We start from the raw sequence: 16,680 nt of genomic DNA, 5'->3' as shown, positions 1-16,680 counted from the left end.
AACTGTATAATTAGATTGTGAAGAGTATGATGGAGGAAATTATTAGGGGCAAAAATATATAATAGTGGAACAATTACATAGACACTATGAACAGAGGAGAATTCTCCAATTAGTGTCTTAGGACATTTAACCTGAGACAAACCATAAGAAAGAATCAGCCACATGAAGATCTTCCAGACACAGGGGAAGCATGTTTGAGATCCTGATTTGGGAAAGAATGTTTTATATCTGAAGAAGTGAAAGGCTTAGGAGGCTGAAAGATAATGAGACCAGAGTGAGAACAGTACCGGATCAATTTGATGTAGTCAGAGATTTGATCATGGAGGGTATAGGGTGTTAGGTGTTAGGTCAAAAGGTACCAAACACCCAGCTCAAAAAAGGCTAAAGTAAAAAAGTGTATGTATTAACTCACACAATGTAAAAGCTTTGGAAAATATTCACTTTAAATAAGGAAGATTGAAAGTTTACCATCACCTAATTTCTCTTTCTTCGTTTGGTTCTACTTCCTCAAATGGGCCCTTCCTCCTAGGTTTGTGGGACAAAAGGGTATCCTTTCTCACGAATAACAATCCCAGAATGGAATCCCTTTGTCTTTGATTACTCTGACTTACATCATGTGGCCCTTATTCCTTAGCCAATCACTACTGCCTGAGAAATATATTTGGATTGGCTAGACTGGGTAACACACCACCCCTGGAGTCTTAGGCGAATTTTTTTAAAGTGATTTGTTTTGGGGGGGCAACTTCAGGCAATACTGTAGTAGTAGTGAAGAGGTCACATGAACCATCCATAGAAAATAATTATAAAAATCGGATTTAAAACAACAACAACAAAATTAAAGGTACTGAAAAGCAACCAAAAGCTAAGAAAAGCCAAGGGAGAGTTTAATCTAGAAAAATCGTAATGAGAAGGCGGTAAGAAGCATGACTTTGTGGCTTTCTGGTCCGATATGCTGCCTAAACCTCACAGGTATAACTACAGAAAAGAGCGGAAGAAAACACATCAGGCTTATCAACTAAAGGTGCCAGAGGTCAGAATCCAGGGCTGAGAAAACATCAGGAAATTTAAAGGGGAAATTCTGGCAATGAGCAAACCACAGAAAGAATGAGGCCCAAATTCAGAGCTTAAATTATCCAAATGCCTAGCTACAAGTACACTGTACATGAATAGGGAAGGATTCCAGGGCACTGTGAAATAGCTAGCAGAGAATGCAGAGAAATCTACTCCTGAAAGACAGAGCTACACATAGCAGATCAGCTGAGTTTGATGTATTTCTTTATTGAGTACAATCCCTCACCATGATAAGCTTAGACAGCAGAAAGCCTGAAGTGTCAGAGTACAGAGTCCAAAGCTAGCACAGCAGCTGGAAAGTAGAGGGTAATCTTAGAAGCAAGGAAACCACAGAGAGAAAGAGTCTCATCTCTGCCTAAGTACTTGGTTGACCCAACAGTTTTCACAGGCACAGAAGAAACCAGCAGGGGGTTAGTCTACAAAAAAAAAAAAAAAAAAAAAAAAACAGTGGAAAGTCAAAAAACAGAGGATAGATCATCATCAGTATGTTTTTGACCACAATGACATTAAAATGGACATCGATAAAGAATTGAGATGTTGGAAAACCCAAAAGATTCCACCAAAAAACTGCTAGAATTGATTCATGAATTCAGCAAAGTTGCAGGATATAAAATCAACGCACAGAAATCAGTTGCATTCCTATACACCAAATATGAAGTGACAGAAAGAGAAATCAAGGAATCGATCCCATTTACAGTTGCACAAAAAACCATAAAATACCTAGGAATAAATCTAACCAAAGAGGTGAAAAATCTACACACTGAAAACTGTAGAAGGCTTATGAAAGAAATTGAAGAAGACACAAAAAAATGGAAAAAGATTCCATGCTCCTGGATGGGAAGAACAAATATTGTTAAAATGTCAATACTACTCAAAGCAATCTACATATTGAATGCAATCCCTATCAAAACAACACCAGCATTCTTCACAGAGCTAGAACAAATAATCCTAAATTTGTATGGAACCAGAAAAGACCCCGAATAGACAAAGCAATCTTGAAAAAGAAAACTAAAGTGGAGACATCACAATCCCAGACTTCAAGCTATACTACAAAGTTGTAATCATCAAGACAGTATGGTACTGGCACAAGCACAGACACTCAGATAAATGGAACAGAATAGAGACTGCAGAAACGGACCCACAAACATATAGCCAACTATACTTTGACAAAGCAGGAAAGAATATCCAATGGAATAAAGACAGTCTCTTCAGCAAGTGGTGCTGGGAAAACTGGACAGCGACATGCAGAAGAATGAACCTGGACCACTTTCTTATACCATACACAAAAATAAACTCAAAATGGATGAAAGACCTTAATGTGAGACAGGAAGCCATCAAAATCCTCGAGGAGAAAGAAGGCAAAACCCTCTTTGATCTTGGCTGTAGCAACTTCTTACTCAACACGTCTCCAGAGGCAAGGGAAACAAAAGCAAAAATGAACTACTGGGACCTCATCAAAATAAAAAGCTTCTGCACAGCGTAGGAAACAATCAGCAAAACTAAAAGGCAACCGACAAAATGGGAGAAGATATTTGCAAACAACCTGTCAGATAAAGGGTTAGTATCCAAAATCTATAAAGAACTTCTCAAACTCAACACCCACAAAACAAATAAACCAGTGAAGAAATGGGCAAAAGAAACGAATAGACACTTCTCCAAAGAAGACATCCAGATGGCCAACCGACACATGAAAAAATGCTCAGCATCACTCATCATCAGGGAAATACAAATCAAAACCACAATGAGATACCACCTCACACCTGTCAGAATGGCTAACATTAACAACTCAGGCAACAACAGATGTTGGCGAGGATGCGGAGAAAAGAGGATCTCTTTTGCATTGTTGGTGGGAATGCAAGCTGGTGCAGCCACTCTGGAAAACAGTATGGAGGTTCCTTAAAAAACTAAAAGTAGAACTACCCTACAACCCAGCAATCGCACTACTAGGCATTTATCCACGGGATACAGGTGTGCTGTTTCAAAGGGACACATGCACCCCCATGTTTACAGCAGCACTATCAACAATAGCCAAAGCATGGAAAGAGCTCAAATATCCATCGATGCATGAATGGATAAAGATGTGGTATATATATATACAATGGAGTATGACTCGGCAATCAAAAAGAATGAAATCTTGCCATTTGCAACTACGTGGATGGAACTGGAGGGGATTATGCTAAGTGAAATTAGTCAGAGAAAGACAAAAATCATATGACTTCACTCATATGAGGACTTTAAGAGACAAAATAGATGAACATAAGGGAAGGGAAGCAAAAATAATATAAAAACAGGGAGGGGGACAAAACAGAAGAGACTCATAAATATGGAGAACAAACAGGGTTACAGGAGGGGTTTTGGAAGGGGGAATGGGCTAAATGGGTAAGGGGCGCTAAGGAATCTACTCCTGAAATCATTATTGCACTATATGCTAACTAATTTGGGTGTAAATTTTAAAAAATAAAAAATAAAATTAAAAAAACTTGAGATGTCAAATTACTGACTTCCAAATAACCCATTGGTGAAAGAAAAATACAAAAGGCAACAAAATATTTTCACTAGAATGATATTGAAAACATCAAAATATGTGGGATACAGTTACAAGTAGTTAACCAAGAAGTTTATAACATTAAATGCATACATAAGAAAAAGAAAAAGGTCTTGAATAAATGACCGAAGCTTTCCTTTTAAGAAGTTACCAAAAAGAAAGAAAGAAAGAAAGAAAGAAATTACACACACAAAATAAAAAAAATCAGGAAATAATAAAGGACAGAAATAAATAAAACACAAAAGTGAGAAAAACCAATGAAACCAAAAGCTAGTTTGTCAAAAATATTAATAAAATTGATAAACCTCTAGTCACAAAGAAAAAAAAGGCACAAATTATTAATATCGATAATGAAAGAGGACATTCAAAGGATAAGTTACTATTTGGAACAACTTTGTGCTCATAAAGTCAATGATTTAGATGAAATGGACAAATTCCTTGAAAGACATCAACAACCAAGGCTCACTAACGAAAAACGATAAGCTGAATATATTCTCTATCAATATGTAAAAAGTTGAACTCATGGCTTAATATCTTCCAACAACAATTAAAACAACAACAAATTTTCCAAGCCCAGATGACTTGCACTGGTGGATTCTACCAAAAATTTAAGGAAGAAATAATACCAATTCGATACAAACTTTTCCCAAAAAACAGGTTTTCAAGAAGGAGGAAGAGGTCAACTATGTAAACTCTGCCAAGAGGCTGAGATGAGAATAGAAAAGTAACAGGTATGGGTTGATGTGTACATAAGAGATGAGAAAAAGGAGAAAGCATATGCAACTTTGACTTTTGAGGAATTTGCCTGTGAAGCAAGGCAGAAAATAGGGCAATGACCAGAAGAATAGTTGAGATGAAAGGAAGGTTTTTGGTATGTGTTTTTTTTTTTTTTTTTAGGATGGGAGATACTAACAGCATACTTTTATATTGAGGGACATGATCCAGTAAATACAGAAAAATTAATGATATTGTATAGAAGGAATGAAGTCCTTAAAAGTCTTTTAAACATCTTTTTAAAAAGCAATAGGTATTTGCTATTGTCTGTGATGCTTAAGAGCCATATCTTTTGAGTGAAGCATTTTTTCTATTTTGTTTAATTTACATTGTTGTATGGAATAATATATCAAAAGAAATTTGTAATAAGTACACATGAGCTATTAGATGTTCTGAAGAAAAAAACTGCTGAAATTGGTATTAAGTTCATCTATATATACATCAGGAGTTTATTACACTTCACAGGTTGAGAGATATGGCAGAGGGCCTATCACCAGATGAGCTGACGTGCATAGACAATTGGCTCATTTAACATTAGTTCTAACCTCCTTTCAGTGTACCTTCCTGTGATACAGAAGCTGGGCAGCTTAAAACTACATTTACCAGTGTCTCTTGCAGCCAGGATGGATATAGTTTAGATTCTGCCAATCAGATATGTTTGAAAAGAATTAAAACCTGAGTTAATCTGGCACATTAGCAGCACATAATGTGCATGCCTGAGGTGGGTGTACACCTAGGAGGCAACACAGAACAACCTTGGAGGCAGTTATGTCAGTGGTTCCCAAACACTGGATTGCAGCTGAGGTGGTATGATCCATGGAGACATTAGCTGGAACAGTGGTGTCCTGATTGACCCTTAAGCAGACCAATTCAGTAGTAACGCCCTGAAAGCATGCATGACGACGAGGGAACCAGCTCCTCAATAATTTCATAAGTACCCAATTCCCTATATTAAGTCTCTTTCTGCTGAAAACAGCTTTAGTGTTATCATGAGCTGAACTGGCTGAAATATCAACCAACAACCCCAACCGGTGACCATTTCAAAACCAAAAAGCCAATTCAGTCTATCACAACTGGTCTGCTATCTGATTACCAAGGACTCTTCAAAGTAATACTGAAGGAAAGGAAAATGAAATCCTTAAAAATGTATGTATAACCTTGAAGGTTAAAGAGGAGTTCTTAAACTAGGATAACCATAAATAAAAAATATTGAGAAATCTGACTACATTAAAATTGGAAGTTCTATTAATCAAAAGACAATTTGGAATAAAAAAAGACACACCACAGACTGGGTAAAGATAGGTCCCACAAATATAACTAACAAAAGGACCAGCATCCAAAATATAAAATACTCCTAAATCTATAGGAAAAAGATACACAATCTGATGGAAAAATGTACCAAAGTCCTAAATAATCACTTCAAGAAAGAAGATCCAAAAGGCTAAAAACATAAAAAGGTACCTCAGTGAGACATTTCATATTCATCACTGACAAAAATCAAAAAGGCTGACAATGGGAAGTGTTAGCATGGATGACAAGCCTCAGGATTCTAATACACAGTTGGTGGAAAAAGAAATTAGTACTACTGGTAAAGTTGGAAGACATTTTCAGAAATGTATGCTTCTATACACTGGGATCCTTGTTTATTGGTCCTAGCATTGTAATTAGCAAAAGTTGGAAACAACTCAAATGTCCACCAACAGGAATATGGATGTATATTCTATTAAGTGCAACATGCAAACAAAAAGATAACTGAGCCTTTTCTCTTTTAAAACTTATTCCTCCTCCACATTTCTCATTACCTCACTCCTGACCCAGTTACTCGAGTCATGTCCGGGCTTCTCTCTCTCTCTAAACATTGCCTTGCCAAATTTGAATAGTCATTATGTCCCATATGTCCCTTCTTCTCTAACTCCTTAATTTGAGCCCATATAATTTCTCACCCAGATAAATATAACTAACTCCTAAAGGTCTTCTTTGCCTCTAGTCTCATTCCCACTGCAAACTGATGTTCAAATGTTGCTAAAGCTTTCATTTTCAAAGCCATGTGATGATAAAACCCTTCTACTTGGATGAAGTATGAATAAAAATAATGGTTATAATTTACTAGGCACCCACTGTATGTCAGGCATTATCTCATTTATCCCTATAAGGCTGCAAAATGGGTGATGTTATATCTATTCTATAGATGAGGCAACTAAAGCTTGAAAGGAGTAAAATGGGGCCCCTGGGTGGCTCAGTCAGATGAATGTCTAACTCTTACTTTCAACTTGGGTTATGATTCCAGGATCATGGGATCAAGCCCCACATCAGGCTCCCTGCTGAGCATGGAGCCTGCTTGATATTCTCATTCTCCCTCTCTCTGCCTCTCTCCTCCCTCACATATGTTCTCTCTCCTTAAAAAAAATAAAAAGATAAGTTAATTACCCAAATTCACACAGTTAATAAGTGAACAAGCCAAGATTCAATTTCAAGTTATTTTGATTGCAAAATCTTTGCTTTTAATCATGACTCTGCCTAAATTCCTAAGCATCGCACATGAAGTTCTAAATGATCTGACAGTAGCCTATTCCCCAGCTTGACTTCCTGTCCCTCTTGCTTCCATTTCACCATGGTAGATATTGCCTATCCCTTACTAGTAACCTCTATTTTCTTCAGCAAAGCAGTATCCTCAGCTAAAAACTTGTTTTCCTGACCTTCCAGAAGCTGAGGTTATGATTCAGAGGAAAGAGATACAAGTGGAAATCTCTGGATGGGGTTTCTGGGAAAGCTCTTTAACAGGGGTCAAAGCAAGCTAGTATGCAACTTTTGCTGCACCCTCACCCCATCTTCTTCCTTCCTAGAAAATTATGCTGTACAGAAATCAGCTCTCTTACAGCCATGGGATATACATGTGAGCATGAAAGCCCCATACGCTAAAAGACAGAATATAAAATTAGAAGCCCAAGTCTATGATGGCATTACCCACTCCAGGACTGCCTTTCTATGGGCTTGCATGTTTAATTGCCATGTTTTCCTACTCACAGTTAAGCACTGTCATAACTGACATATACCCTAAGTTCAGGTATTTATTGGTCGACTTGCAATTTCCTCGATATATTATGATTTGGTACACTTCTGTAGAGGGAGGTGGCCTGCAAGTAAGACACATGTATAAACCAGTCTTTAATTTCTAAAGGAAAAGTAATACTCTGGCTTAAGCCAGAGAATTTTTAAATCATTTATTTGTTTTGTGTATTCAGCGTTTTTACAAGCTTTTGTTTAAAGCTTTTACCCTTAAAAATGGGTTGAAATTCAGCAACTATTACTGAAATTTCTCAAAGTTTTATCTCTGTGTTAGGTCAATGACCACAAATCTCAAACAAATTTGATAAAGTTTAATTGTGGAACTATTCTCTTAGCTTTTACTCAGAGTCAATATGTGGAATAATCTGAGTATCTGTGAAATTGGTATGTAGGTACTATTTGTTTTTTTTATACAAAAGTTCTGGTGACATATTCCACATACCACTCAGGACTAGAAAAAAAGGTTTATTTTTCTTCTGAAGAACTGATATACTTACTAACAGTGGTGTATGAGTCATGTAACACATTATGTATTCCTTTTATTCTTAGCGACTAGTTTGGTAAGTTTTTTGGTCCAATATCAGTGGCTTTGTTTGGCTAACACCTTTTTACCTTTTAGAGCCTATTCTTTGATATTTTAGGTATTTTGTGTTTGCTTATTGTGCCAATACATTTATTGAAAGCTGTCTCAAATTATTTTTTAGAAATAGGTAAGTTCTTTTTTTAAAAATTATAACTTAAAGGAAAAAGAAATATTACTCTTCTGATATGACCAACAAAAACCCATATGCAGATACCCTTAGATTAATCAATCATTATTGCGATGTTGTTTTCTATCATAGTTATTGTAATAAAATTGAAGGTGTGTTGTGAGAGGCAATCCTCCCAGGTTTCTGCATATTATTGCTGGGTATGCCAAGAATGCAAAGCCTTGACCACTCTTTAAGCAGACCATTTCTCAGGATTGCATTTGCAGGGAGCAACCCTGAAGGATGAAGCAGCATCTTCTTCAAGACAGAGCAGGTTTGCTTTCATTTAATATGAAAGCATTGGATTCCCCAAGTTTGGTATTCCTCAGCTGCAACAAAAACACACTTATAAGATTTATAAGATTCAACTGGGCCATTGTGTTGCCTCTTTAGGACTTGGGAGGCATGGGGAGCCAAGGCCAACACGATACTCATGCTATTTGCTGCGAAAGAAATAAAATGTCTGACCCAGGAGTCTCATGTCTTCTGCCAGCATGCACAATAGGGACAGGCTAACTTGGAGGTGGGTTTAGTCCCAACCCCCAACAAGGTATTCACTCAAAAAAATTAGTTGATCATTCAAAGTTTGAAAGCAGGTTTGAATTACATCCTTTGTAACTCAGAGGAATTCCTACAGACATACCATTAATGAAGATGATGGAGAAAGGCCAATTAAAATAACTGTTTAAATCAACAGAATGTCCTCAAAGGATCCATTAAAGAACTGGTGAGGCTTTGACATTTTAAAGATGAAAATGGTTTTGTTGTCGCTATACATCAAATAAATTGAGGAGATTCAAGTTGTTTAAGACAAAGAGTCTAGATTCATTAACATTCTATGATCTTGTTATAAATGAAGAGAATTATCAGAATGAATGGGCCAAAAACAATGAATCAAATAAGGGAAGACAGGAAAATATGATAAATAGAGCTATGCAGGACAACTGAGCATTCTCTTATGCAACCCATCGGTTGTAAGTTAATATAAGGCTTTACTTTAAACATAAACCACAACACTGTGAAAGCTAAAAACAAAAAAGCATTTTCTTAGAAACTGAAAAAACTCATGCTACACATTCTGAAAGTATGATATGTTAATAACTAATATATGTCTGAATAAACATAGAAGTAAAATATGCTTTCATTCAATATAAGCAACTCACCATAAAAATTCTACAACTTTCAAGTTGGTAAATAAATGATAAAAATGATTTTTTTTTCTAGACAAAATTTCTGACATAGAAAATGAAAAAAATTCATGCTGTATATACGGAAAGTATAATGTGTTAATAACGAATATGTTTCTGAATAAATATAGAAATAAAATATGCCTTCATTCAACATAAGCAACTCAACATAAAAAGTCTATGACACTTTCAAGTTGGCAAATAAATGTAAAAAGTGAATTCTTTCCTAGATAAGGGAATTTCTGATGTTACTCTGCAACTCAGCATATCCCACCCCTTTTGCAACTCTCAACCACCACTAACAAAAAATAGTGCCCAACATGTTGTAAGTGTCCAAAGTTATAAGCAATTTAAGTGTCACTAATTCAGAAATCTAAATAAGAAATTGGTAACAGCAAAGTGTCCAGAAAACTCATAGCTCTGTACTCAAGAATTGAAACCTTCAACATTAAAAAAAAAAAAAAAATCTCTAGAAACACTATATAAAGACTAATACAAAGTAAGACAAGCAGATTGGAAGATACACTGAAATGAGCCGACAACAAAGGAAATAAGAAGAATTATAAAGTGCAGGAAAGAGTAATTACAAAAGTACAACTGTGTACATCATTTAGACAAACTAAGATAAAATGCCAATCACAGCATCACTATTTTTGAACACAGCATATTGTCAAACGCATTCATCATTTTACATATAAGGGAAGTGTGCATGAAGTTGTGAACTGACTCAACCAAGAATGTACAGGATGCAGGATAGGGATTTCATTTATTATTTTTATTTTTTTTTTATTAAAAAAAATTTAACGTTTATTTATTATCGAGAGATAGAGACACACAGAGCGTGAGCAGGGGAGGGGTAGAGAGAGGGGTAAACACACAATCCGAAGTAGGCTCCAGGCTCCGAGCTGTTAGCACAGAGCCCGATGTGGGGCTCGAACTCACAAACTGCGAGATCATGACCCAAGCCGAAGTCGGTCGCTCAACCAACTGAGCCACCCAGGCGCCCCTCATTTATATTTTTAAATAAAAGTCTATTTTATCTTACTTATTTTGTAATCCCTAAGAAAATTCTAGAAAATTGTTCTGATAAATCAATGACAAAATGACATCCTTCTTATCATTCCATTGATTAAAAGAAATCAAAATAATTGAATAAGTATATATTTGACAATTTACTAAGGTATTTTGTTAGCAAACATTCCATATTTATCCAAAATTATAAATCTAATTTTGAAAAAGATATCATTTAGTTCTTTGGCTTATAAACATATGAAATAATCTATATGATAAAAAAATATTTAACTTTAAAACCTTCCTAGTGATAAAGGAATGAGTTAACGCTTTAGCATTTTCCTTTTTTTCTTTTAAAAAAAAAAGGAGGTATTCTACCAAATCTGCGTTTGGGCAAAGAATGATTTCGGGCAGTAATTAAAAACACCTTCTATAAAATTAATCAAAATTTATGATATTTTCACTTCTGAAATTGAATTTTTATTATTGTCTTTTTAGCAGTCTGAACTTTGTTCATGTTTAAGAGAAACTTGTCATGCTGTTAATTTTTAGAATATTTTCCATCGAGTAGATGATCTCCTTTAGTACACATCATGAACTGGTGTAGTTGGGAGTTTGGTGAAAGATATTTCAAATAGCAGAAGCAAATTTAGAACAAAAGGTCCATGGCATTGGTACCTAATCTTACCACCAAGGACTCCTTTGTATTTCTTTCACTTCTTCATGGGTTTATTGTTTAAAAATATTTTGCATGTACTCATTTATTAATTGAAATGGTCAAATTAAGACAAGATGAAGAGAGTTTCTCATAAGCATGTAAAGCATGAAAGATCCAGCATGACACCTCAGTGTGCTGGCAAAATCCAGGAAAAGCAGAAACCTAGTTATTGTTCAACAGGTCAAGAGAGATGATGAAAACATTTTACTCAGAGTTCAGTAAAACACTATGAATGCAAATTAATAAATGGAAGGTATTCTAAAACTGAGTCAATAAAGGGTATTCACCACATGGGTTGATTGTAGAGCTCAGGGAAGCAGCTCCCGTGGAAAGGCCGCCTTTTGAAACTGATGAAGCCACAGAAGGTACTGAAGATGAAGGTGTAGTAGAGGAGGCTGTTGAGGATGGTAACCGTTCTCCAGACTCCATATCTATGAGAGGGAGAAAAACATTAATTCTCAGTATCTGATGGTGGCATTATTCAAAGAACTAAACATATTTAAATAATTCAAACATTTAGGCATATTTTTTAAAATATGAAAGTGTTTCAAAATACATGTTCTTCAGAAAGATAAAATATGGAATACATAAAAACAAAATAAGTATAATTTAAAACACCAATTTATGAAATAAGTTTAATGTTTAGTATACCAAATCCTCTTTTAATAGACTTGCAGAGTTTCCTTATAGCAAAAAAAAACCATTAACAGTGGTTTGCATATATCTTCATACAAATGTGTTGCCACAATCTTAGAAAAATTAACATATTAACTTCTTATTCTTCCTAAATCACCTCATCGTCTATTCACTTACAACATAACACCCATATTATCTTAACGAATCAAGAAAATAACACCAGATTTATTTTTTCTGTGTGTGTTTTTAAATTTTACTTTAGAGGGAGAGGAAGAGCATGCACGAGTGGGTGAGAAGGGCAGAGAGAGAGAGAGAGAGAGAGAGAGAGAGAGAGAGAGAGAATCCCAAGCAGGCTCCATACTCAGCATGGAGCCTGATGTGGGACTTGATCCGGAAACCCTGGGATCATGACCTGAGATAAAACCAAGAGTCGGATGCTCAACCAACTGAGCCACCAAGGTGCCCCCAAAATAACACCACATTTGAATGCGTGGTAACCCTGTCTTCCAAACCCAAGTCTTGTAAGTCTTAAACATCCAAGAATCTGACTTGGTAATCCCCAACAGAGCAAGCACTCCTCCCTCACCAAAAAGATAAATCCATTTTACAGTTTTTAATCATGTCAAGTATGAACTACAATTAAAATGGCCTTAATATGACCCATTTATAATAACTGAGCCATTTATATGTATTTATACTTATTTGCTTAGCTATTTCAGGTGTAATCTTACATTGGTCTTACTGTAACAGTTAATGCTGATATTAAAAATTTAGAGTAGAAATGGGCGGAGGGGGATCAAAAAGTACAAACTTTCAGTTAAAATAAGTAAGTCATAGGATATAATGTACACCATGGTGACTGTTGTTAGTAACACTGTTTTGTTTGAAAGTTGCCAAGAAAGTAGATCTTAAAAGTTCTCATCACAAAAGAAATTTGTAACTGTGTGGTGATGAATGTTAAGTATGCTTATCATGATGATCCTTTTGCAATACATACAAATATTATGCAATACATACAAATATTTGCAATATATACAAATTATCAAATCATTATGTTGTATATGTGAAACGAATATAAAATGTTATATGTCAATTATACCCCAATATTTTTTTAAAAATATAGAATATTAAAATGGTTATTTTAATACTCTCTGCATACAGTGATCCTACAAGGAAGCAAGAAAATCATGACCTTCACAACTGCTTTAATAAGTACACAATTTACAGGAAGAAACAAAATAATGACACTGCTCACTTAAAACTGAATTTACAATCCACCACAAACTTTCACTATGGAAATAATCTAACCATAAAAAAAGATTTCTGCATGGAATTCTACAGGCAATTCAAATAAAAAGTTTGTTTTAAAAATACTGTCCAATTAAAATAATGCAGAGTTAATGTTTAAATGTTGATTTCATCCATATGGTATCTAGATGATTTTTCTCTTAAGATGAATACATATAGTAAAGATTATCATCTCTGGTTGACACATAGCATCATTAGTAACAAGTTCAATAAGTTTTCCAATCATACACAATTCAAAACCTTCTGTTCATATTCTGGTATTGCTGTTAATCACCTTATAGATGATAATGCCATAATGAGTATGTTCATATTCTTAAATAACTTCTTTCTTTTTTTCAGCATTCATCATGGAAAGGCGTAGCTGGTACCAATGGTTACATGAAACTAATGCTTACAGGGCAGGTTTTGGGTCATCAAGCAGTCACCAACGAACTTTGAAACATGAGGCTGGTCTGAGCCGAGGACCCTACTGACATCTTTCACTACAAATTATTTTCACCAACAAGTCTCATTTTACTAAATGCAAAAAAATAGGAATCCTTTACCTAGAGTTTATAGAAAAAGGCTATTTAAAAAAAATTATAGCTGGTAACTTCACTGTGCCTAAATGCATTTAAAAAAATGGAAAGTTGTTTTTTTTTTAATTTGCTTTTGTACTATATAATTTGGTGATATAACATAGATAAGCACTTTAGTTGAGTATCTGGCATAAAAGAATTCAATAAATAATAGTTGTTACTTTTTTTAGGATAATAAATTATAAGCTCTAGGTGTATTTCTTTCTGTTGCTGTAACTTGATTTGGGACTAAAGCAAGTAAAATCCAGAAAGTCAAACAAGCAGTCTCTACATATTGCTTATTGGAGATCATTTTTCCTGGAAATATTTATTAAAATTAAAAATATACATATACTTGAATCTTACAATCTATTTTTGAGAATCTATTCTGTAGTAATAAAATACTAGTAGGTTCTTTATTATAACATAGTTTAAAAATAAAATTTAAACCTGGCAATAAGAAAGAGTGGAACTACAGCTGGTAGTTACAGGTCTTTAGAACTACTCAGAGAAGAAGCCTTAAAATACATGTGCACGGAGGGATACTAATAGCAGTGGAAAGTCTGGAAAAAGCAGGAGAGAGCAGAGAAAGGAGGAGAAAGTCTGAGGAGAAACAAGATATTGGCATAGTCTCCAAGTATCTGCTCCAAAGTTTTTACTAATTACAGATGGCAAAAAATTAACTTCACAGTGGAGAAACTATACAACTTGTAATAAAATATCATGTACCCTCTGATGCCCTTAGAGGCACATACCACCTCTGTGGCATTCTTCCTGACAACACATAACCTCAGTCGAATCATGAGAAAACATCAGACAAACCAAAACTGACTAGTGTTCACCAAGTGTCCAGCTCATGAAAGTAAAGGAAAGACGAAAGAACAGCCAAAGGTTAAAGACTTAAAGCAGATACAGTTAAATGTGATGTTGGATCCTAGGCTGAAATTTGGAACAGAAAAAGAACATTAATGGAAAAGCTAGTGAAATCCTTACAAAGTCTATAGTTCAGTTAATAGTGCTGTACCAGTGTTAATTTTCTGATTTTTATAATTTTGATAACTGTACTATGGTTATATAAATTATGAAAATTAGGGGGAAAATATATATGTGGGTAAAATATATACATGTGGGTAAAAAAAATATATGAATGCTCTGTATTTGTTTTTTAACTGTTTTTAAGTCTAAGATTATTTCTAAATGAAAAGTAAAGAAAAACAAAAAACAGTCTGGCACATAGTAGGCACTCAAAAAAATACATATGGGTTGGGGTTGAGGAATATAAATCTAAACACTGAAGAAATGAAGACACTGATTACATTGGGATTACAGCATTATGTCAACAAGACATTTGATAACAGACACTATTTGAGTTCAAAAACAGTATCTGGAGCTTATCAGCTGTGACCTTGTACCAATTATATAACTTCAGTGAACTTTCAATTCCCTCATGAGTAATATGATGATGATATAATTAGGATTAACTGAGATAATGCATGTAAAGTGCTGAATACCTACCATTTAATAATTATTAGCTATTGTTTTTAATAAGTGAATATCTGTGTATATAATTACCCATGTGTATATGTGGCAGTAAAAGAAACCTTAAGGTATTTTAGATTATTCATTTCAAGTAAATATTTCAGAGTCATATTTATTTTAAGGTTATATGTATGTTTAGCATGTTATTACATTTTTTAGCCAGATAAATTTTGTGTTAAGAATTAAAAAAAAAGAATTTAAAATAAATGTCTTGCAATTGTATAAGTATGAATGGTGAAGTGTTTTGCCTTAAAACTTTCAAACTAAAGTGGAACACAAATATATGTGAAAATGAATACATTCATTTTCAGTTGAAAAAATATAATTATGATTACACTAAATTGTTATTCATTATTTAAGCATATTACACAAAAATGGTAGAAACCCATCTCTTCAAATCATTTAAGAAAAATATATTCAGAGGCTCCTGGGGGCTCAGTGGGTTGAGTGTCCGACTCTTGATTTCAGCTTGGGTCATGATCCCAGGGTCCTGGGATTGAGCCCTGCCTCGGGCTCCATGCTTAGCATGGAGCCTGTTTAAGATTCTCTCTCTCTCTCAACCTGTGCTCCCCTCCCCATGCTCTCTCTCTAAATAAAAAAAAATAATAATAATTTAAATAAAAGAAAAATATATTCATTAAAATAAAAATGGTTAAGGTGTCCCAGAAGCATCTATTTTCAGATTTCTATTAGGGCCAGAGCATCCAGATCTGATACTGGCAATCCTATAACAGCCTCTCATTCTGACTCTATGTGTTAAGGATACCACCTTCATCTCAGGTTCAAACCACTACCAACAAACTTCTCTGTGACCCAAAATAGCCCAAATACCGTACGATCAAAATGAAGGGGCTATATAATAATATGACTCTGCCATCGCACACACTCAGCTATGCAAGAATATCAATTAGTAGGTGCATCTTCTAGCTTAAGGCCATTTATGAATATACTTTTTAATGTATAACTTCAGAATTCTTTATTTGCAAAGTTAATAACCAAGGTAAGGTAAAGATTACTACAACTGAAAATTAACATAAAATACTACAGTAAAAAATAAATTTGTTGATGTGAACAATGGAAGAAAAACGTGCAGAAGGTGATGAAGAGATTATAAAAGATTTGATTCATTACATATCTTTCCCATAGTCTAAAGCACTAGCTCTCAACCAGGAGTGACTTCATAATGCCCTCTTTGGCCACTAGGAAACATTTGGCAAAGTCTGGAGACACTTTTGATGGCCACATCTGAGAGCATGCTACTGACAGTGCAGAGATAGAGTCTAGGGATGTTGCTCAACTCCTACAATGCAAAGGACATCCCCTCCACAGAGAATTAGCTGGCCCAAAATGTTAGCAGTGCTAAGGCTGAGAAATCCTGATCTAAAGTATCAAAAATTGTATAACTTGGAATTCAATTAACTAAAACTTTCTGTGAAGTAGTAATTATACGTAATTGTTATAAGATGATTCAAGCTGATTTAAACATTATATTCAACTAGGTTTTGTGCCAAACTCTGGT

The 16,680-nt window shown here is 34.8% G+C and overlaps 1 protein-coding gene across 19 annotated transcripts in view; it reads right to left on the bottom strand.

Annotated features, from left to right (window-relative positions):
* BAZ2B (bromodomain adjacent to zinc finger domain 2B) overlaps positions 1–16,680 on the bottom strand; it is a 434,688-nt gene that overhangs the window by 130,867 nt on the left and 287,141 nt on the right. For all 19 annotated transcript variants that reach the window (XM_049616088.1, XM_049616087.1, XM_049616095.1 and 16 more), the window contains one exon: positions 11,409–11,552. In XM_049616088.1, coding sequence (XP_049472045.1) covers positions 11,409–11,550 — 142 coding nt within the window. In that variant the 5' untranslated portion in view covers positions 11,551–11,552. The remainder of the gene's footprint in view (positions 1–11,408; positions 11,553–16,680) is intronic.

The sequence above is a fragment of the Panthera uncia genome (assembly GCF_023721935.1).
Source record: "Panthera uncia isolate 11264 chromosome C1 unlocalized genomic scaffold, Puncia_PCG_1.0 HiC_scaffold_3, whole genome shotgun sequence".
Lineage (NCBI taxonomy): Eukaryota > Metazoa > Chordata > Mammalia > Carnivora > Felidae > Panthera > Panthera uncia.
The sequence above is the reverse complement of the archived record's forward strand: the minus strand, read 5'-3'. Positions and strand labels throughout refer to the sequence as shown.